The 22,787-nt window shown below is 37.8% G+C and overlaps 3 protein-coding genes across 5 annotated transcripts in view; 1 reads left to right on the top strand and 2 right to left on the bottom strand.

Moving 5' to 3' along the window:
- LOC116299155 (transient receptor potential cation channel subfamily M member-like 2) overlaps positions 1-22,170 on the bottom strand; it is a 33,180-nt gene extending 11,010 nt beyond the window's left edge. The window contains exons 1-18 of one of the 3 annotated variants that reach the window (XM_089036168.1): positions 22,026-22,170; positions 14,617-14,830; positions 9,243-9,337; positions 8,941-9,109; positions 8,094-8,292; positions 7,559-7,704; positions 7,042-7,240; positions 6,511-6,676; positions 6,066-6,213; positions 5,647-5,722; positions 4,908-5,008; positions 4,480-4,614; positions 4,122-4,166; positions 3,752-3,938; positions 2,571-2,799; positions 2,275-2,500; positions 989-1,229; positions 71-183 (exon numbers count right to left, since the gene is read on the bottom strand). In XM_089036168.1, coding sequence (XP_088892294.1) covers positions 71-183; positions 989-1,229; positions 2,275-2,500; positions 2,571-2,799; positions 3,752-3,938; positions 4,122-4,166; positions 4,480-4,614; positions 4,908-5,008; positions 5,647-5,722; positions 6,066-6,213; positions 6,511-6,676; positions 7,042-7,240; positions 7,559-7,704; positions 8,094-8,292; positions 8,941-9,109; positions 9,243-9,337; positions 14,617-14,787 — 2,646 coding nt within the window. In that variant the 5' untranslated portion in view covers positions 14,788-14,830; positions 22,026-22,170. Of the gene's footprint in view, positions 1-70; positions 184-988; positions 1,230-2,274; positions 2,501-2,570; positions 2,800-3,751; positions 3,939-4,121; positions 4,167-4,479; positions 4,615-4,907; positions 5,009-5,646; positions 5,723-6,065; positions 6,214-6,510; positions 6,677-7,041; positions 7,241-7,558; positions 7,705-8,093; positions 8,293-8,940; positions 9,110-9,242; positions 9,338-11,227; positions 11,626-12,883; positions 13,068-14,616; positions 14,831-22,025 lie in introns of those variants that run through there. The other 2 variants (XM_089036170.1, XM_089036169.1) reach the window with 2 other exon arrangements.
- On the top strand, positions 15,798-17,620 carry LOC148906851 (uncharacterized). Its single transcript, XM_089037191.1, has 2 exons — positions 15,798-16,519; positions 16,589-17,620. The coding sequence occupies exons 1-2, from the start codon at positions 15,915-15,917 to the stop codon at positions 17,349-17,351; spliced, it is 1,368 nt and encodes a 455-aa protein (XP_088893317.1). The 5' UTR covers positions 15,798-15,914; the 3' UTR covers positions 17,352-17,620.
- Positions 17,673-19,439, bottom strand: LOC148906850 (uncharacterized). Its single transcript, XM_089037192.1, has 2 exons — positions 19,131-19,439; positions 17,673-18,469 (listed from the first exon to the last, which is right to left on the bottom strand). The coding sequence occupies exons 1-2, from the start codon at positions 19,288-19,290 to the stop codon at positions 18,213-18,215; spliced, it is 417 nt and encodes a 138-aa protein (XP_088893318.1). The 5' UTR covers positions 19,291-19,439; the 3' UTR covers positions 17,673-18,212.
- Positions 22,171-22,787: the final 617 nt, after the last annotated feature.

The following is a 22,787-nucleotide window of genomic DNA, read 5'->3' as shown; positions in this document are numbered from 1 at the left end:
TTATACATAGGAGGCCTTGATTCGAGCCCCGGAAGTGAGGATTCAGTAAAGAGACAGAGAAGCTGCTCACCACATTGCCTACAAATTTCGTGAATGGGGCAGAATAGAAAGCGTATATTCGTTGACAATAACCAAGCTTCTTGGATCTCATCATAACTTCTACTGAGTTGTCTTGTCTTAGATCTGTAACACAACAACAAAAACAGTGCACACTTTAAATGATGAGACAAATTTGGCAAGTATCCATTTGATTGGAGAAAAAAAGTGTTAGCCAATCAGAATCGAGAAAATATCAGTCAAAACTGAGGTGTCACTTTATTTAGATCAGCTGGAAAGCATAGGATATCCAATTACAGAACTGCACCAAAATATAATATTCACAAGGCAGTTACTACTTAAAAATAAAAATTTTTGAGATGGAAAAATAAGAAAACTTAAAACGCTCATTAATAATTCATAAGCTTATGGTCCAATTGGAGCCACCATACACGTCACGTGCATGAACCTTTATACCCGATAAAGTCCTCTTCATTAGTATACAAGTGATTTTATATAAAGACACATGTGTCTTTATATAAAGACCACTCGAATACTATGAGGATGACTGCATCCAAGTTTAGATGAAGACTTAGAGCCTCATCAAGGTCATAGTCAACCCTAAAAATCTTTGACTAACGTGCCTGTCTTTGCCTTGACACGCAATATCCAACGTGTGGGAGCTTCTATTGAATCTGGTTGCGCATGCCCGTGACGTCAAATCTCTATCGAAGTATAAAAATCCATGTTCGTGACGTGTATAGTGGCTCTAGTTGAACCAAAATCTTATAAATTGTTCATGAGTGTTTTAAGCAGTTCAAAAAACTCGCAGATCGTGTTTTATCAGGTATAAAAGCACCGTCCGCTTCTTTAGATAGCAGTCGCTATAGTATAGTTACGTTGGCATCTTTTACACAGGGATCAGAAAACCATACCTGGAATATATTCCTACCTGGAATATACTCTTCTAAAGAAAACGCCTCTTCTTCTTCGTCAACTCCAACTAACGACTCCTCATCAAAGTTCTCCAGATCCTCTTTCTTGGATTTGTAGGTCGGAACCAAAGGAGTAGGTTCTTTGTTGTCCAGGGATTTTTCGTGCTCTTGGGCAGCTACTTCACGCTCCTGATGCACGTCAGGAACGAAGTAAATGATGGGGAAAATCATAAATGGCACAAACATACACAGAATGACCTGAAGAGCGAAATAAAATATGGCAAATATGTACTTTATTGAGTCCATGGTTACATCAGTGGGAGCCAGTCCAATTTTATTGTCTTAATACTGGATGTTTTTGGCGCTGCATTATGAGAGAGTTTTAGGATCTCGTTTACGACAAACGTGAAACATCAAAAAAAATTAGTGAAAAGGAATCGCAAAAATCTCCAAGTAGTAAATAAAAACAAGAATATAAGAAGGCTTGCAAAAGGTAAAGTGAAATACAGAAAACGATGAAAACGTGGTCGTGTTTGCAGAAAAGAAAAACGGGAATCTTAAACTGTCTATTCAGTTTCGGACGTGTCTACCAAACTACATATTTAGTATTTCCTTCTTCTTTGCATAGTAACGCTTAGGAAGCAAGGATACAAACTGTTACTGAGATATAACAAATCGAGGAGAGAATCAGCTTATATATCTTATTTTAGCATATACCAATTTGTGTACTTCCTAAGAACGCGCGCGCTCATTGGTTAATTGGAGGTGAATAATGTACGATATTGACCTATGAATCTCGGAATATTGAGTCGGCAACAAAATGGCATCTGCCGGCAATCGTTTTGCTACAATTTACGATGAGGAAAATGAAAAAATGAAAGTAAATGCCATTCCTATCAATACTAAAAAGGCAACGAGGTATGGCCTAAAAGTTTTGCTAAAAGTTTTGCGTGAATTTGTCACGCAAACTATGAGTTTCTGTTTGTTTTTTTATTGAATTATTGTGTATAAAAATAAGTTACTCTGTACACAAGTTGGTATATGCTAAAACAATTATTCGCCTCGGGCTCAGTGAATATGGATAATATTCGGCGAATAATTGCTAAATATTCTCCATGAAATAAGACGTGGGAAAATTAGGGTCAATATTAGACGTCTATTCTTTTGAATAGATTTATTTCCCAATCCTTATTTTTACTCCCGAGATGTTAATTAATCAACACTTGGCTCGGGTGTGTCCCACCGCAGGGCTAATTCCAGCCAAGATGAATTGGGACTTTTGGTGCCGGGTAATCTTAATTACCTTCAAAGAAGTGGTGTTCATTGCCATGGCTCCCATCCAAAGTCGTGTGAGTAACAACTGACAGGCTGTGTGAGCAATAAAGTCTTGGCTTTCTCCTGATACAGCTAGATCAAGGCAAGTCAGGTACCCATAGTTATCGAGCTCACGGACCAACAGCGTTTGTGATAGTGTCTCGTTTTCTTCAAAGCATTCATTCAGAACCCCGGTCGCTCTTTCTTCAAAAATACTGAAAGAAATAAGTACTATGTAATAGATATTTCTGCATAGACTGAAATAGTTTGAAGGCAGATACCTACTTGGCGTGTTCTTTGAGATCTTTACTGATATCAGTGATTGTGTCATCTGTGTGAGACTTCTCAGCCATGGATCTTAACAGTTTGGACGCCATCAAGGCTGCAGCAACAGGTTCACGACCAGCTTCCCACAAAACTCTAGCAAGCTCCCTTCTGTTGCACAACACGGCCCACAGAAATACATCCCGATAGGGGGTGGGGATGAGATCAATTCCACTTATGTTTGCTGGAACTACATGACCAAGATGGGGAGGGAAAATATATAATAAATAAAATAAATGACACAAATCCCCTATGTAATCAAACAATCTACCCTGCGAGTAAGCTATTTTCTTAGTCCCCTCCGTTGGGCTGAATGACGGGCTGCCACAGCACAACGGAGGCCAGGAAAAGACTTCCTAAAAGCAGGATACAACAAATCTAGAAAGATATTCAAGCTTTTGAAAATCATCCAATATGAAAAATATTACGTCATGACGTAAAAGAATAACCAATCAGAAGGTGCATCATATATATTTGCTATGACTGCACAACGTACGTCAATATTAACATGATGTCATGACGCAAAAGCATAACCAATCAGAAGAGGTGCGCTAAATCTGCTATGACTGTAAAACGTAAGCCAAAATGAATATTACGTCCTAATGCAAAGCATAACCAATCAGAAGGTCCGTTTTATATCTTTGCTATGACTGTATAACGCAAGTCAACATAATGAATATTACGTCATGACGTAAAAGCATAACCAATCAGAAGGTGCGTTATATCTTGATATGACTGCACAACGTAAGCAAGAGAATATGACGTCATGAAGCAAAAGCATAACCAATCAGAAGGTGCGTTATATCTTGATATGACTGCACAACGTAAGCAAGAGAATATGACGTCATGAAGCAAAAGCATAACCAATCAGAAGGTGCGTTATATCTTGATATGACTGCACAACGTAAGCAAGAGAATATGACGTCATGAAGCAAAAGCATAACCAATCAGAAGGTGCGTTATATCTTGATATGACTGCACAACGTAAGCAAGAGAATATGACGTCATGAAGCAAAAGCATAACCAATCAGAAGGTGCGTTATATCTTGATATGACTGCACAACGTAAGCAAGAGAATATGACGTCATGAAGCAAAAGCATAACCAATCAGAAGGTGCGTTATATCTTTGCTTAGACTGTACCTGGTATAGAAGATTTGCTCATCATTCTTTTAAGAGTCATGCCCCCACCATTGTTCTGCGGGCCTGGGTCCGGATCACTAAAGTAACAAGGGTCTCTGAGGTAATGACTTCGGTACATATCGCCCATGAGTTTTTCTATGACCTCGCCTACAACCTGCATATCGATGGAGCTCACTTGACGGTTTTGCTGAAGATAATAACAACTTATTAGAATTAGAACGACTTCCGAATGATTTATTAAGAAATGGGTAGTTAAAAGAATGGTCCTAGTCAGGGAATCTATTTCTAGGTTTAAGTAGTTCCTCCTACCCTCCAAAACTATACCACGATATTCCTTTTACACGAGATAATGGTTGTGTTATATGCATACCATTTCATCTTGAAGTATGGGCTTGATGGTACTGTTGGGTGGTACCTGAGTAAACGAGAATGACAGTTAGGCAACAATACCTCGTTACTTATATCTTAGTATCCAGCGACTTACAACAAGATTCATGTTTTTCTTTTTAAAAGCATTTCAAATAGATAGATAAAATAAGTAATTGGTTCACTAAGCACTTAGTTTCGCCCACGTACGCTAATATCCTTGGAGTCAGAAGGCTTTCATAGGAAACACAGCGGTGATTCCTCCTCCGTCCGTCCCTCCCTCTCGATCTCCCTTCTGGGCTATTGGAAAGATTGGGGTGATGAATTTGGAAAGTGACACAGTGAGTTATGCAGTGACTTACCCCCGCATACAGTTGACAGAGGATTTCTGTACTAAGAAACTCGCTCATGCTAAGACCACTGCTGAGGAACAGCTCGGCGAAGTCTGCTTTGTCATCAAGCAGTGCTGTTAGCATTGGTCCTGATAACTGCTCAGTCTGATCGATAGCAAAAACAAACACGTTACACTAGAGTCAAACTAAGTGATACAGGATACAGGAAAATGAAAACTGAGAATATTAAGAATAAAATTTTTAAAATATTCGACTGATATAAATAAAATAGAGTAACTGATTGGAAAAGGGAAAGGGTTTGGTACACGTAGAGAGTGTGGCACTCGAATGGAAAATAAAATTAAAACGCGATAATGCAAATACAAGACTGGAAATAAAAAGAGAAATGGAATATAGAAGTAAAAAAAAAAGAAGATAAAAACTAAACATTAGCTGACCGTCCATATTCGGTCTTCAGTAAAAATATCACTCTTCGCCAAGTCAATTCTGTTCCATGCAAGGGCCAGGTTCAGCTGAGCCAATGGACTTGACCGATTGGCTGAAGAACAAAGAAGAAAAAATGATCGGCAAAGGATAATGACAAGAGAATATGAACTAAGAGAAGGAATCCCTGTGCCCCATCATGTGCACAGTTTGATGCTATTTTTAATCATTGATGCTATTTTTAACTCGTTACCATACCCGCGCGATAATCCTGCTTCCCTTAAATGCCTCGTTTTAGGACACGAAAAGCGCCATATTTCGTTTCGTCCACGACAAAAACACAGGCTTTTGTTTACTGAAAAGACTGGAAGCCGCCTACCCTCAAGAAATCCACCAATCAGGTTCTTCGCTCAAAATATCTCCAAGCTAAAAATAGCATCAAACTGTGCACATGATGGTTACAAGGCTATATAGGTAGGATTCCTTCTCTTAGTTCATATTCTCTTGATAGTGAAGTAAGTGAAATACTAAATGAAATGGTAACTCATACGAAGGGTTGGTAAGGAGGGATCCTTCCGGCTTTGCAAGGCCAGAGATAATCCTAAGTAACATAAGAAAAAAATCCAAAATACTAATTCCAAAAGTGTAGTTTAGAATCTATAGGAGAAACAAATAATGACTATTAGTCAGAGCTCCGCCACCCCCCCCCCCCCTCCCCCCAACATTTACGTGGAAGAATTCAAAACCGATTACCTTTGAGCAAAGCCTTAAGGATCGCCAAGTCAATTTCTTGTGATATAGCACCATCGTCAAGCCGATAAACTGATACCTGGAATTTTAAATGAAAATATGAGTTAAATATTTGAATGCATGAACAATAATGTTCTTCCTTTAGAGAGAGATACCGGCCCTTTTTTGATACTCGACACTTACCCGGGACTGATATAGTCAAGGGACGAGTGGTTTGATCGTAGGATATATTTAAGAATTTACAAATAGTTTTATGACTTTTAGTAATGCATTAATAACTCTTGTTGCAAATATCGGATCATAGGCCGGAATGGGGAGCAAAAGGCCGCGCAGCCTACCCCTCTGCGGTTCCGAATACAAAGTCATGTGACATATTTTGAGTTTTGTAGCGGCGCAGTTTATCTATTGTTCTCAGTTCTTACCATTTTTTCGTCTTCAAGTACCGCCTTGATCTGTTCAAACAATCTGTTCACACCACTCTCACCAAGGAACGAGAAGACTTCTGTGACTTTTTCCTTGACTTGGTCTTCGTAGGCTGGGTCAATCACGCAGATCGTCTGCCCATCAACGCTGTGCAAAATCGTTATAAGTTTTAATGTATTGGGATTCACCCTACATTTGCCAGAGTGGCCTGCGCTGCTAATGCACCGCCTCTCACCAATACCAAATCAACTGAATTCTAAATTTCAATTCCCGCATCTGGCGTCGAGCGCTTTAGTCATAAGCCTCTGCCTCGGAAGACTGAGCAATCGATCACTCCTTGCACGTTCATGACGTAAAACAAATTACATTTCCATATTTTACAGGAGTGGAAGAGAGGGAGGTAGAAGAGTACGGGAACAATGTGGCTCAGTTCAGATTACTAACCATTTCTTGATGGTGTGACCGTAAGCGAACGCGACTACATTTGCTGCTCTACCACTGCCATCAATCACTACTGCTGGGACCTTCTTCTTGATTAGTTCGTACATTGTTTGTATCGTGTTTGGCCCTCCTTCCAAAACTAGCAGTACCACAGGAACCCCAATTGATCCTGCATAAAACATAAAGAACCAGTGAGCATTTAATGCATTTAATTTTCAAAGAAAACAAACATGGCCGCTTGAAAACTTCCCTTCTAACACGAAAACTGGTCGAGGTTTTTCGAGGGAAAACATTTCAGTACAAAAGTTCTACATACAATAAAAGAAAACCTCAGGCATTGGTTGATATCGAACTTCTTTTAACTCTCAATAACGTCTGTACACCACCGCTCTCATTTTTCAACCCTGTTACCAGTGAGTATATACTACAGAAACTCCTATATCGCAATGAGTACCACAGGAACCCCAAACATACTGATTAACAGATAAGGAATCAGTGAGTGATATAATATATAACCAATAAAGACGTTATTACCGGATTTGGACCGTGAGTCCGTCTGCAACTTCATGATGGCTTCTTCAAAAACTGACCGCAGACTTATCTCAACACCATATTCGCAATAAGTTCCATTGTCGACAAGGATAAAGTGCGAGTGATTAGAATCCAGCATTGCACCTTTCCATCCTTCTGTCGGCTCCATGTTGTAAACGGCAGGATATCGACCATTCTCTCCCTGCAAGTTAGTCAACAAGACAAACGATCAGCCAATTTTACCATTTCCTTCGCCAAATTCACAGAAATCCCGCATGAATTAATTATATCTTAGTGCCAAAAGAAAACTTTTGGGGGGGGGTCTTTGGGGGGGGGGGGTACGTACCCCCTCCCTACGCTAGTGTTAAGAGTTTTTAGGGAGAAAGCAATTGTGCTGATGCATACTGAACGACTGAGTAGGAGGGGAGAGACGGGGAAAAATGGGGAACATCAAAAAAAAGGAGGTAGAAAAGTGTGGAGGGAAGACAGGAAAATGTGGCTTGAAAACAGATTGTTGTACCTTGGCTTGAATGAGAGCTTTCTGTTTATCCACGATACCCCAGGAAGCAATGCCAATGACGTTTACTTCTGAGTCAACGCCAAGCATTAGTTGTTGTTCTCTGACGGCCTCACCAACATGTTTCATTACTCCTGCATTAGTACCACCTGATATACACATAGACACAGTTAACCATACTCTGTTACAACAATGATAGCTCGTGAAAAACACGTGGCTTGAATGACCCTGTAACTAACTGCATGTCCGGTCTGAACAGGTGACGACGGTGAAGTTCAACCTTCTTTATGAAATTTTGTTAAATTGGTTTCATTTGCACACTACACAACACTGCACGGGTAGCTCTCTCACCTCTAACCTCACCAATAGTTTCAATGCTCACACTTAATTAGCTCACTTTGAGAGATTCTTCAAGATGTTCAACCCTTTCCACAATGAAATTCCGCATTGATCCTCATATTCGCCAGCTGAGCTCACACTCTCTCTGCATATACCTAAAACCACTAGCTTTTTTACATTTCACCAATGGTTAACTTGCCTGTTATAATCCATGCACCGGTAGTCTTTGCGGCTTTCACCAAACCTCTCCTAAACACCTCCTTCAGACGAGGTTTGAGCACAAAACTTTTGGCGCCACCCGTAACAGAGATGACCAAATTAGGTATCTCGAGGTCCCATCGTTTAAGCATCAGATCGAGCAGCTGATTGGCGTCTGTGTCGTGTGACACTCGAATATACTGGAAGAAAAGTGTATTAATTTAAATATTTTTATTATGCAAACCCAGAGCTGAGAGACGAATTATTCCCTCTTTAGCTGTCTTTTTTGATTTCCACTTTTGTGTTTTACCTACAATCATTTATGTATCTATTTTCATTTTTATTGACAACAGAACACTATGTTCCCTACGAGGTAACACACCCAACCCAGCTCGTAAAATAAGTAACCCATCCCTAAAATTACAGCCCCATGCTAAAAACAATAATTACTTATTATATGAACATACACGGAGCAATTTTCTCTGCAACTTGTCTCAGCGTTACGACACAAGTTGCAAGAGTGTTTAAACAGTGCAACGGAAACGCAATCGTTGCCTAAAGTAGAAACGAATTTTACGGTTGCTGATGCAACTTGTCTCACAACATTTTTCAAATTGCGCTGTAGGTTACACGACGCTACAATGCTTCATACACCTTGTTTCACAACGCTGTTGCGAGACAAGTTGCAGACCAAATTGCTCCGTGTTATTGCGCCTTAATGCGTCGGATGCACAATGCGTGCCGCACCGTGATCGTGACGTAGCCGTGCCCCAGCACTCTGATTCCCCCCCACCCCTCCACCCTAAACTAAGGTTTATCGGAATTTCTCAAGCAATAAAAGGACTGACCGGTGCTCTCTTCTGTGAACCAGTTCCCTGGAAGTCTATCTCGCCATATGCGTTAGTAGGAAGTCGTTTGGTGCATCGCTCTGGTGTCCATTCAGTCAATGTCGGGTCTGCATTCAAAGATGATTGCTTGTGTCTTGATTTCTTACGACCACAGCAACATTCGGGATCCCTGATACCAAAATGATATGTATGTCCATTTATATTCATTCATTCATTATTTCTCCATCCATCCATTCTCCCACCCACCCACCCCTCCGTCCGTCCGTCCAACCATCATTACTGATGGAATCAGATATTCTTACCCGCTTTTATCTGCCCCATCTTTATTCGGCTTCTCAACAAAGCGAATACATTCTCTCCTGGCGAAGTGAGACGCAATCCACGTCTTTTTGCTCTTCTGAAAAGTATAATCAGGAATTGGGTGGTAACCTGATGAAAATGAAGCTTGAAAATAGCAGTCTCTAATTTACGCATGCTTTGGACATTTTTGATTTTGTTCCCAGTCACCCCTCAATAGTTTACTTATATGACAGCCCGGCGTAACATGACATATTTCAAAGTAAAATATGATTAAATTAAATTGGAATGATTAGCAATATCTACGACCTATGATTCTTTGATTGCGCGTTACGTCATCGCGGCCATGTTGGTGCCATCTAACAAACGATTTCTCATTAACATCCATTGTTAACGGCACCACAATGGCCGCCATGTCCTTGTCTTTTGACTCGGCTCTTGGGAATGCTTGCAACCCATCAATAGGCATGGTCAATGTCAGCATGCTAGGTACTGCTAAGGCCCCGTCTACACTATGCCGGATAAGTTTGAATCCGAATTCTTACTAATTCGGTTAGGCCTACCGTCCACACTAGTCCGGGCGAATCCGGAACAATTCTTCACCGAAAACGAATTTTCGAAATGGAACCGAAGAAATAAAAATTCAGATTCAAATTTATCCGGCATAGTGTGGACGGGGCCTAAGTGTTTTTTTATCTTAAAAAAAGATCCCTATTCCAAAAAAGGTAGCTCCCCTCATCATAGTACGATATATAAAAACCCCTTTTCCATACTGTAACAAGAGTCTTCAGTGCTCGATGAGCTTTTGAAGTCATAATTTGTTATCAAACTCATTAATAATTCATGAGGAAAACAGAACAGAAATCAGGACCGTGAAGAGTGTTGTAAATCTGATACAAAATTGTGTTCATTTGCATTTCTTTCTATATAAACAGCATATCAAGATCCTTCTTCTTACATAAAAATCAAGATTCAATAGTCGGAGACTTGGACAACATTTAACATAACATAACCATCATTCCCCAAACTCTTCATGCAAAAATGATAATCACATTTTAAATAATTTATCGTTTTTTTAAATTTGATTAAAATCCATAATAGTTTTAGGCTTCTGTCACGCAACATGTTATGGGAATAACGTTACAATAATAATACACAATTTTTGAAGTTTTTTTTTTTGGTTTTAGAGCTGTAATACTGACTGATAGATTACTTGAATTGTGCTTGACTAGTTTGCGTAATTAACAAATATTGATGACGTCAAACGAGTTATTTTTCAAGCGTGATTTCACTATCGTTCATGAGAAAAAAATTTCAATTCTTTTTTTTTTCTGAAAAAAAAAACACACATGGTTATTTTCTATCCCAAAGACTAAAAAATGCCTACCCAATGAAAATTGGGCATTATTTTGTAAGAAAAAATAAATTTCTAAGGAAATGTTCGTGACAACAACCGTATAAACTCCATAACATTGAAAATAAAAATTACTTTTAGTCAAGAAGCTGAATATTTTTTCGCCCATGCCCATGAGTATAAGTGAGAAAAAAATTGACTCAGTTTAGTTATGGGATTTGTTTCATATCTGTTCTGTTATAACAGTAAATTAGATTTTGAAGTTCTCAGGGTCATTCATTACAGGTGTACGCTTCATCAAGTTTATCAACTCGGTAAAAATGATGTACACAATAATTTTAAAAACACGAGACAAATAAACTGTCGTACAAGAACTATTGGTCACATGTATCTACAACTAAACTACGATGTTAGCACAAAAAGCATTTTTATGGCGAACCAATCTTAAAACAGCTGTTTAGCAGCAACCTTCTTCGTTCAATTCTCTTGCATGTCAATATGCGACATTGCTACGGTACTTTATATATATATATATATATATTTTATTTTATTTATCCAATTGGTGTTGTTATCTAATTCGAATATTAGCTTGAAAGCAAGGATTTAGTATTCGGTTTATTGGTGACTTGGACTTACCCCTCTGTAATGCCGTAGGTCTTTAGCACTCTGTCCCTCGCCGTCATACAGAGTTGACCCGCTAAAACTATAGTTATCATGCATGGCTGTCGCCAGAATAGCGAAGGTTAAATAAACCTCCTCTCTTGAAAAAGAAGAGTTTATTAGGAACGCTATCGACGACTAGCTTTGGAATTTTGACTCGCCTTGCTTGTGATTATATTCTCACAGGACTCTAACATTCATTTTCAATGCATGAGGGCTTCTCTCGACATTCTAGGGATTCTTGGCAGTGTGACACGCACTCAAACCCCCTGAGTCAATCTTTTGTCGTTTCACATTTCAACGATTTCCAAGAAAGAACGGAACAACAATTGACACACCAACCAACATAGACCTCGAACTCGCATGGCAAAATATGCATTTGATCCGTTAATTTAGTAAGTGAGAATCTTTTCAAAGTTTTCATGATATCTAGTCATGCCAATCAAAGAATAGTCGTGAGGCGTCCAAACATCAAAATTGAAAGGAATTGATTAATTATTTACGCTGAAATGATTTGATAAAAGTAAAAATAACCCTTAAAAGAACGCAGCGTTTATTGAATGGGTTGTTTACTACTTTATTTATTGGACTTGAGTTAACCGGGGCAAGTTAAAATCAAGTGAACATGAATTACACACTGTTATAAAAAACCTTCAATCTGTGGGGGGTGGTGGGGGGGGGGGGAGGGGGGACAACGCCCACAACTGAAAGTAAATCTGAGACAGAAAGAAAGAAAGAAAACAAAAAGAAAGGAAGAAAAATAATCGAAAAATGAGAAAGAAAAAGTAAGAAAAAATGAATGAATGACTGACTGACTGACTGACTGAATAAATAATGTAAATAAAAGAAAAAGCAACCGAGAAAAAAAACAAGAAAAAGAAAATGCTACAGAAGACGTAAAAAAGCAAAAGGTAGGGGAAATGAAAGAAAGAAGATATTTAAATTTAAAAAAAAAAAAAGATTTTAATCACGTTTTTACTCATCACGCCGAACCAGCCGTACTGAGCTTGAGGCAAGTGAAAATGATTACAAATAGTTATTTTTTCTGCAAATAAATAGCAATTTTGTAATTGTTTTTTAGGGATTAATTGATTCATTAAGATAGGAAATAAACTCGACTGATTTCCATATCGCAAAAGATAGTAATATTTAAATTTTCTTTCGAGAATTTTTGCGTGTAACGCCAGAAATCTGTCATATAGTTAGGAAAAAAATGCTTTTAACACCAAATAGAGTACGTGAGGTTTATATTCTATTGTGATTTTTCAGTGATATGTACATATATATATATATATATATATATACATTTTAAAAATGCGAAAGCGTAAGGTGAAGCAAGCGTGGTCCTTCGTATCGAACAGATTGCTTACAAACACTGCCTGGCTCAACTACATTGGTATGAATAAATAAATGAATTCAAAAAAAACATCTTAAAACAACAAATATCATCATTGAAAGGGCCCCGGGTTTCTAGTTTATTTAATATTAATTGACCAACAAGAATTGCCGCCAACAAGAATTGCCGCAAAGCTACTTTCATTTTTTAAAACCTGAAACTGAAACTACTAGTGCGGCTAGCTCAGGAGCTGCCTGTGATCGGGCCTGTGATGTGACTGTGTTCTTTTTACTTACTTCTTTTGACGTATTTACCGTAATCATCGTGTTTCTCTCTTGAATTGGTTAGTTATTGTACCTTTTGAAATGCATGAAGGTGGTATTTTCACTTTCTCTGATAAATTCTGGCAATAACTAGATTGACCACACAGGCCTACAGTTTATTCCTGGTAATGAGTTTCTGAGAAATCCAAGCCTTATGGACTTAAGGTCATGCTTCTGACATGCTTACTAAAGATCAACAGACCATATTATGGCGTCTTGCTAGAATCAATAGAAGTGCAGCTAGCAGTTATGGCTAGTAGATATTATTATCTTATATAACTTAATTATTAATTTTCATTAGAGTATGGAATGTAGTCTGGTAAAACGGATACTGGTTTGACTTGTCGTGTCGGTCATTGATAATCGATTTAAATATTTATTTGGTTTAGGTTTCTAGCCTGTGTATCAAAATTCAATAAAATGCCATCCAATTTTCTCTTTAGCAATTCCATTTTTAATCCTAAAGACCCTAATCTCATTCCCAATCCATCAAATTCCTTTTTCCAATAACAAAATTACCAATCAACTCCCTAGTAAATTATCCTATATTTAAATAACAATTTCATTTCCTGAATTAGAGACCAAGCTGTCTGTGTACAACATCAAGCTACAGTACATAGATTTTCCCCCATGTGTCAGTCTCAAAACACCAGAATGTTATTACATTATAAGCTGCTGACAACTTAGGGGTTCGTCTTTAAAAATATCTCAAACCACCGAGTAATATTTCAGAATAAGGCATCTATCTTACAAAGTTCTTATTTACATTAATCATAATAACTTATCGATGGATTGCAAGCATTCCCAAGAGAGTTAAAAGACAAAAGCATGGCGGCCATTGTGGTGCCCTTAACAATGGATGCTAATTAGCTTGCAATCAAAGAATATGAAAGTGAAAGCAGTGAGCTTTGGCATCTGAATGTACTTGGTATGTAGCTGGGGTGGATGCAGACTGGTGGTGAGGGGGATGTATTGTCAACTCCCCAAACCTTCCCCCTTCCAAGGGTGGATCTAGCCAAAATTTTAGAGGGGGGGGGGGGGGCTAATTGAGTTTAGGGGGACTAATTGAGTTTCTCCCCTCAACACAACAGAAAACAATAAAAAAAGCATCTAATTCTTCAGTTTTGTTTTGTTTTTTTGCTGAAGGGGGTCTTCAGCCCCCCTTTGCACCCCCCCCCCCCCCCCAAAAAATTTGCTGCCCTGCCTTTTAAAAATCTTATCTGCTCCTGAAAGAGCTTGCAAAAACCTGGTTTAATAAATCATTGTTTAAGTAATATTTCAAAGCCGACAATATAAATGAGTACTGGACAGCATTTCAAGTCGTGGACTTGAAATCCCATCCAGTCCGATATTAGAGGCTTTGAAATGATTTCTCATGATCATTAATTATTTGACTTGGAGTAACTGGAACGAAATTAATTCAGTCCTTTCACAGGACTTTACCAGGTTTCAAGTAACATCATGTGACCCAAAAATAGCCCATTGATTGGCTGGTTTACTCATGGATTATTATTGAGTATGAAAAGTTCCATTCAAAGTTCGGTTTAATACTTTCAATTGCAAGTTTCTATGAATCACTCTATTTTTCTTTTATTTCAGACTATACCTTTTATCTAGTTTCCCCCTTAAATTTTTTTTCTGTTTCAAAATTACCTTTTTCCTGATTAATTTTTGTTGTATTCTAATAATTGATGGACAATGCTTACCTCAAGTATTTCAAATGCTGCTACAGATCCCTGCAAGGAACCAATGGATCCACTTCTTTTCTTTGTGTGTTGTGCACCTAATGGTGTTACTGTTCCATTCACCCTCGTTACTATCTGGATCCTGTTGGTCCTTTTCTTCATAAGTGACGTAGTTCCAGAGCTCAATGACATAGTAGAAAAGGAGTGAGCAGGTAATGACGGAGCATAGATATATCTAACAGTGGTCAGAACAGATAAATTACTTTAGTTAGAACAGAATAATCATCAAATTAAAGCTATCGTCAAAACAAAGTATGTAGATATATACTTAAGCTACAGTCAAAATATCAACCCTTGCCTCATGCATAATAATTTACTACAATCCGTGCCAAAACTAGTCGAAACCCATACTTAACTTCCCTTTCCCATCCAAGCACAAAACAAACTATACCACCCCTTCCACCCTCCCCCCATCCCCCTTCCCAATGTTGAGATGATCAGCTTCTGATTCTAGTGAGGGGTGTACCTAGTTGTACAGACGTGATGGAAACAACATTGAAGTAGGGGGAAGAGGATAGTAAGAGTAAGTGGGTATCCATTTATTGACAGGTATGCCATGTCAATAGAAGTGTAGTTTTAATAATGAGGGGAGTCTCAACAGTTTTGGTGTGGATTGTAGTCTAACAGAATTTATTTTATACGAGCTGTTTGCTAGAGTCCACTAATGTAAATTAGGGACTGTAAATACAGTTTAGTCTTACAGTCATATAGTTACACTTTTCCCACATCGCATGACTACATGTGTAAAAGACAAAAACATTTTGCTAATAATACACAGATAACAGTGATCAAAGCTAAGCACCCTTGAAAGGGTGATGGGCTGAGTTCCTGTTGTATGGGGCGCCGTTTGTGTCAATAATACTTACGTGTTTTATATATACTAATGTCGTATTATATAAAACTTTCAACACCAAATATAATATATCATGTGTTTTATAAAACTTCCGAACTGAAACATATAACTTCTTCAGCAAAATATATAACTTCCTATCCTTTATAAAACTTCGCTACTCATGTAAAACTTCCAAAGGAAAATATAAAACTTCACGTTTTTTATAAAACTTCTTGTTGACGACAACTCTATTGGCCAGCGGTTTCCTTATTTCGTTCCCAGGTTATGCTCTTTCAAACACGATGAAATGGCGGCTGCTCTTGTGGACGTTTTGACCGATCTCCAGATTTTTTTGAATGGCCTGCCTGCTATATACTGTGAACTTCAAGGAAACTTAGATTGTAACGAGAAGGGCAAATTTCAAACGATGTTGAGACTCGCAGAAGAACAGGTTGTTATTCTTTTTTGGTATTTATGGCTTATCGAAATTAACCAAGAACCGACCTCACAAGCATGTGAAATTGGAAATGCCCTTTCACAATTGATGGAAATATATCAGTGTTTCTCCGACAAGTACTTTGACCTTTTAAAATGTGAGAGTACAACAGTGTCGATGTCTGCAGTTGCCTCTAGTGAGAAAGCTACTAGTGGAAGGCCAAGATTTATTGTGGATATAGATCACCTCCAAGGATTGAGAGAAATGGGATTTTCATGGACAAAAATTAGTTCTTTATTAGGAGTATCGAGGAGTACTATCATTAGACGGAGGAGGGAGTTTGGGTTGGATGAAACCCCTGCATTCAGTGATATGACTGATCAAGAGCTGGATGCTATGGTAGATTCAATTCTAAATGTTTGCCCAAATTCAGGTGAGGTAATGGTCCGAGGAGCCTTACTTGGAAGGGGTGTAAAAGTACAGAGACGACGCTTAAGGGAGTCACTTACTAAAGTTGATCCAATAGGAAGAGAGATGAGACGGCGCTACACAATTAAGAGACGGGTTTACAATGTTCCTGCTCCTAATGCATTATGGTGAGTAAAAAACCCTTTTCTCCCATGAAAGTACTATTCTCTGTCTTAACTTATGTCTGTTGTCTCTAGGCACATAGATGGAAATCATAAGTTGATTAGATGGCGATTAGTCATTCATGGAGCAATAGATGGCTATTCCAGAGCAATAACATTTTTAAGATGCTCTTCCAACAATGAGGCAATGACAGTCCTACGACTGTTTATTGAATCGATAGAAAAGTTCGGTTGTCCTGAGCGAATACGCAGTGATTATGGAACAGAGAACATTGGTGTTGCTCGATTTATGCTAGAAGAAAAGGGCCCATCGTGCAACCCTTTTATCACAGGGAGGTCTGTACATAATCAACGCATTGAACGGCTTTGGCGAGATCTCAGGCAGTGTGTTATAGGCTATTACAGGGATCTCTTCTATTATATGGAATCAGAAAACATGCTTGATCCCTCAAATGAGCTACATTTGTTTGGAATTCATTATGTTTTCCTTCCACGATTAAACAGATCTATTGATGAATTTATTATGCAATGGAACAATCATCCTTTGTCTTCAGTGCACTCAAACACCCCTTTGCAATTGTGGATGAATGGGGTTCATCACATGTGCAACTCTACTCAGGATGTTATTCAAAGCTATGGAATTGATTATGATGCACCCTTACCACAGATTCAAACAAGCAACACTGTTGAAATCCCACAGTCTTCAGTGAGCCTAGAAGAAGGTGATGAGGCAATTTTGCAGCTACTTATTAACCCTCTAAGTGATGATGGTAATCATGGTATTGAACATTATAATCAAACCATGACTTTGCTAAGGCAATTTATTGGCAATTCTTAATGTGCATTTAAGCAATTTAAAACTATTTAAAGTGTATATTATCCTTGTTTTCAGTTTTGACATTCATATCAGTATGCTTGCAGCTATTGAATGCATTTAAAGCCAGAGTCATTCAGAGAGTGGCTACAGCATGATGATACAAATCGTAATTTATCCATTTGGCATGTATCCTATGCTGCACAATGTAGTAATTTCCTGGTATGAGAGTAAGAGTCTATGATCTAAAGATAATAGGTAGTGTATTGACTATATTCGTACCTATAAAAACATATGAAGAATAAATTTAAATATTTCAGAACCAAATGCTGATAACACATTAAGTTTAGCTGGTACCTCAATATTTATTTCTTACTTATTACATAACGTGGTACCATAACATTGATATGTAAATTATTTTATACTCTGTAAATCTAAAAGTCAAACAAGTGCACAGACCAGTGCACTTCATTTTTTATTCCTACCAGCTAAGCCACTAAACAGCAACAGTTTAATAATTCATTACTTTTTTGATAGATTAAGTGTTCTAAATAATGAAAACAATGAACCAGTTTCAAATTATAAGTCAAAAACCACTGTGTTCCCTGATTACAGACTATTAACTCAGGCTTAGTCTTAGCTTGGTGTCAGAATGTTCGTAATCACCTATGCTAATGTAAAAAAAGTCACAACGTCAACAATACAAAGACTTGCACTCACTTTTGTTGAAATGCATGGAATTGAAAACTAAGCAACAGAATTACTGGTGTACTCAAACACAGCATCATATCTATGCATCATGTATTCAGCCAATTGTTAAAATCTGAGAGAAAGAATCATCAAAACCTTAAACTATACTCCACTGTGTTAGTTGAAGACACAAACTCAGACATTTCCAAATCCAAAACATTCTTTGAGCATGGATACCCCACATGATACCATATCATCAAATGATTTTATGTGTATTGGAAGCCTGAGTTCCAGTGCACATGTTGAGGCTGTTGGGCGACATTTACATCCTGACTCACATCCATGAACAAAAGTGATGGCAATTTTCTTTGAAAACCCTAGGGGAGGTACTTGTGTACAGCCAGTGATGAATTTTAGAACATCTGCAAGAGATATCTCATATTTTGACATGCCTGTTGGTAACAAGATAAAGATTATTAGAAATTCGTGTTGGTTAATATAAATATCAGATATAGGCTAGCATGGCTCTACTTCAAACAACAATAACAAAAAAAAAAATTACAGGTATCTCCAAGATGGCCAATATGGCTATAAGCTTGGCATTAAATTGAAATTCCAAGAATACAACTGAATGAAGATATTGCTATAGAGAAATATGTACTATTCTTTCCATGCAATAGAAATGCATTAATCATAAGCAATTTTTTTACAGTTACTTGTATATTGTATATAATTAGTTTAAATATATTATTATGTAAGCGATCTACATTGAATTTGTTACATAAGATATGTATGTTTTATCTTATTAAGAATAAAGACATTTATTATCCTTAAGACATTTTATTATTATTAAATCCCACCTGAAAATATATATTCCTAAATCTCTTGACTTATAACTACTAAGCTCATATAGCTCATTGATTTTTCTGCCCAATAAGATTCACATATTTGATCCAAACCATTTTCCATAAAAATGTATTTTTAAATCCATTTTTTATTTCATGACAAATTGTAGCCCATTTTGGTATTAAGAATTATGCACCCCAGCTTATTTTTTCACAAAGTGAATATTGAAATATCTATTTATTGAAGTGCCAAGTTTTTGTTTCTCACCTTCATACTCTACCATACAAATAAAGTCTGCAAACGCCTTGTAGGTAATAATTTCATCTTCCTTCAACTTCTGAGGGAGAGAAAAATTAATAGACCAAAGGGCCCGCAAGGATGCATTTGTTAGCTCTTCGAAGTTGTCAAAGGTGAAGACCTTTCTCATTTCCTCTTTATTCTTCGTAATCTCATCCAACTCACAGGTACTACAGATACGACAGGTACTACTGGTACTACACCTACTATAGCTACTACAGGTTCTACACGTACTACAGATACTACAAATACTACAGGTACTACACCTACTACAGGTACTACAGGTACTACAGGTACTACACCTACTACGGGTACTACAGATACTACAGGTACTACGGATACTACAGATACTACAGGTACTACGGATACTACAGATACTACAGGTACTACAGGTACTACAGGTACTACGGATACTACACCTACTACAGGTACTACAGATACTACAGGTACTACGGATACTACATCTACTACACCTACTACAGATACTACAGGTATTACTGGTACTACAGGTTCTACACCTACTACGGGTACTATAGATACTACAGGTACTACACCTACTACGGATACTACAGATACTACAGGTACTACAGGTACTACACCTACTACAGGTACTACAGATACTACAGGTACTACAACTACTACGGATACTACAGATACTACAGGTACTACAGGTACTACAGGTACTACAGGTACTACAGGTACTACGGATACTACAGATACTACAGGTACTACAGATACTACAGGTACTACAGGTACTACACCTACTACAGGTACTACAGATACTACAGGTACTACGGATACTACAGATACTACAGGCACTACGGATACTACACCTACTACAGGTACTACAGGTACTACAGATACTACACCTACTACGGGTACTATGGGTACTACAGGTACTACGGATACTACACCTACTACGGGTACTACAGGTATTACTGGTACTACAGGTACTACACCTACTACGGGTACTACAGATACTACAGGTACTACACCTACTACGGATACTACAGGTACTACGGATACTGCAGGTACTACAGGTACTACAGGTACTACGGATACTACACCTACTACAGGTACTACGGATACTACATCTACTACACCTACTACAGGTACTACAGGTACTACAGGTACTACACGGATACTACAGGTACTACAGGTACTACAGATACTACAGGTACTACAGGTACTACAGGTACTACAGGTACTACAGGTACTATGGATACTACAGGTACTACATCTACTACACCTACTACAGATACTACAGGTATTACTGGTACTACAGGTACTACACCTACCACGGGTACTACGGGTATTACACCAACTACATGTGCTGCACCTACACGGATCACTAAAGGTGACACCGAACGATGCAACACTACCACAACACACAACCCCAAGATAGTGCCAATTCGTGTGGTCATACATGAAGTAACGACCTGTTTTTCATCCGCCATGACTACTTACAACCAGAATTATAAGGGAGTGCTAGTATCGAATTACGCGTTCACGTGGCGCCCCAGCAACAACCGCTGGCCAATAGAGTTGTCGTCAACAAGAAGTTTTATAAAAAACGTGAAGTTTTATATTTTCCTTTGGAAGTTTTACATGAGTAGCGAAGTTTTATAAAGGATAGGAAGTTATATATTTTGCTGAAGAAGTTATATGTTTCAGTTCGGAAGTTTTATAAAACACATGATATATTATATTTGGTGTTGAAAGTTTTATATAATACGACATTAGTATATATAAAACACGTAAGTATTATTGACACAAACGGCGCCCCATACTGTTGGCTGTGATCCCAACTAGCAAACCACAGATCACAGCAGCTTGGCACCAGAAGTCCTAGAAGAATGTGAATGATTTGTTATTATTATATTCAAAACTTTCTGGCAATGTTGAGATATTTTTTATATGTGAGAAATAATTAAATGGTGCATTACTGCCATTCCAGCCTATCCCCCCTCCCCTGCCCTCGTTCAGATTGTTTTTTGTTTGTTTGTTTTTTGTTTTTTTTGTTGTTGTTGTTGTTGTCGTTTTTTGTTGTTGTTGTTGTTGTTTTGTTTTTTTTGTACTTTTTTCCTCAATTTCATTTTCTCAATTTTTTAAGTTTGAAGTGCTTCAATCATTAAATTATTTTTTGACTAATCCAATATGTTTTCCTTTCTACAGTGTATAGACTTGTCATGATTATTTCACCTGTTCATGCTTGGTTGGTTTGGCTCGAACTACTGTCAGTCAGACTAACATCAAAATATTTCTTCTTTTCATATGAAAAGTCAAAATATTGAACAAGAAAACGAGTGATGAAGCGTTTATATTCATCTCTAGTGCTAACATAATAAATTTATGACTTAAAGATGAAATGATTCGTTTCGTTATCGCCTTCGCTTTCTTTCTATCGAACGATGGTAGAATCCGTACTTGTTATATTTTACAAACACGATTACAGTAAAGAATTACGTTAATCGAGCTACAAAATACAAAGAGATGCTAGAGTAAAGCAAGATGCTTTGTAAAATATATACTTTAGAAAATAAGTACTTATATTCAAAATGAAAATCAGCGTTACGTTACGAGTTGAATCTGAAGGTCGAAATGATAAACAACAGTGACCAAGCAGAGTGACTGTCAAATTTGATATACATGAACTTATTACGTGAATACATGTATATAAACTTACGATGGAATACTATAACTTATTGACATTGATTTGAAAATAGAATAAAACAGCTCAGCGATTCGAGCCCTCAACTTATTTTAACAGTGTTTTTGCTTTCAATGATATGGATCGTGTAAGCTCAGGTGTATCCATCGCATCACACCCGTATCAGTTTTGTATTACAGCCTACTTTTTCCTACCTTCGCTCTTGAGGACTCAAATCTTAACCAAACATTGCAGCATACATATTCAGTGAATCCTTATAGCTGTAAAGCTTGATCTTTCTTAAAATCGCTTTATCGTGTAAATGATCTGTGAAATAGCCGCCATCACTGTTGACGTGACGTCATGGTCGTTTTTGTTAAAAAGAAGGCCATGCGGCTTCTTGTTGCTATGGAAAAACTAAATTAATCATAAACAAAATATTTTTGCATATTTTTGGTTTGCTAAAAGTGAAAGATTAATTATCGTAAAGTTTCAGTTTAGGAAATCTTAACTAATTTCTGAGCTATTATAAAAAACATCTGGTACATTTTCAAATGCAAATAATTTTTATATCACGAATTTAACCTTACCGTGAAACAAAATTACCAACTTTTAAATTATATTTTAAAAAAGAATTGACTTATTGGTGCTACTGCTGGGCGTGAAGGAGAACGTTTGTCTTTGGTACAATTGCTGGCGGAGTGTTTTCCACCGCATCTGCAACAAACGTGCTTATACTGACACCCTTTACAAAATTTTCCGCTCTGAAATGCCCAACACGTTACCTTGGGGAAAGGGGGGGGGGGGGGGGTGGTGGTATTGCGAAAGCGATTTCGCTGAGCCGGCCCTTTCTCAGCGCCTTGTTGGGGTTTCCGAAAATTTGTGACCGCCCCAAGCCATAGCTCCCAATGGATTTGGTCCCAAGGAAAGGAGTCGGGGGCAGACTGTCGGAGATAGCGAAACTGCTCGTCGTAAAA

The sequence above is a fragment of the Actinia tenebrosa genome, unplaced genomic scaffold (assembly GCF_029948245.1).
Source record: "Actinia tenebrosa isolate PJP-AT-01 unplaced genomic scaffold, QUT_ActTen_1.0 PGA_scaffold4__44_contigs__length_22323623, whole genome shotgun sequence".
Classification (NCBI taxonomy): Eukaryota; Metazoa; Cnidaria; class Anthozoa; order Actiniaria; family Actiniidae; genus Actinia; species Actinia tenebrosa.
Note: the sequence above shows the minus strand (reverse complement) of the source record. Positions and strands in the feature narration are given on the sequence as shown.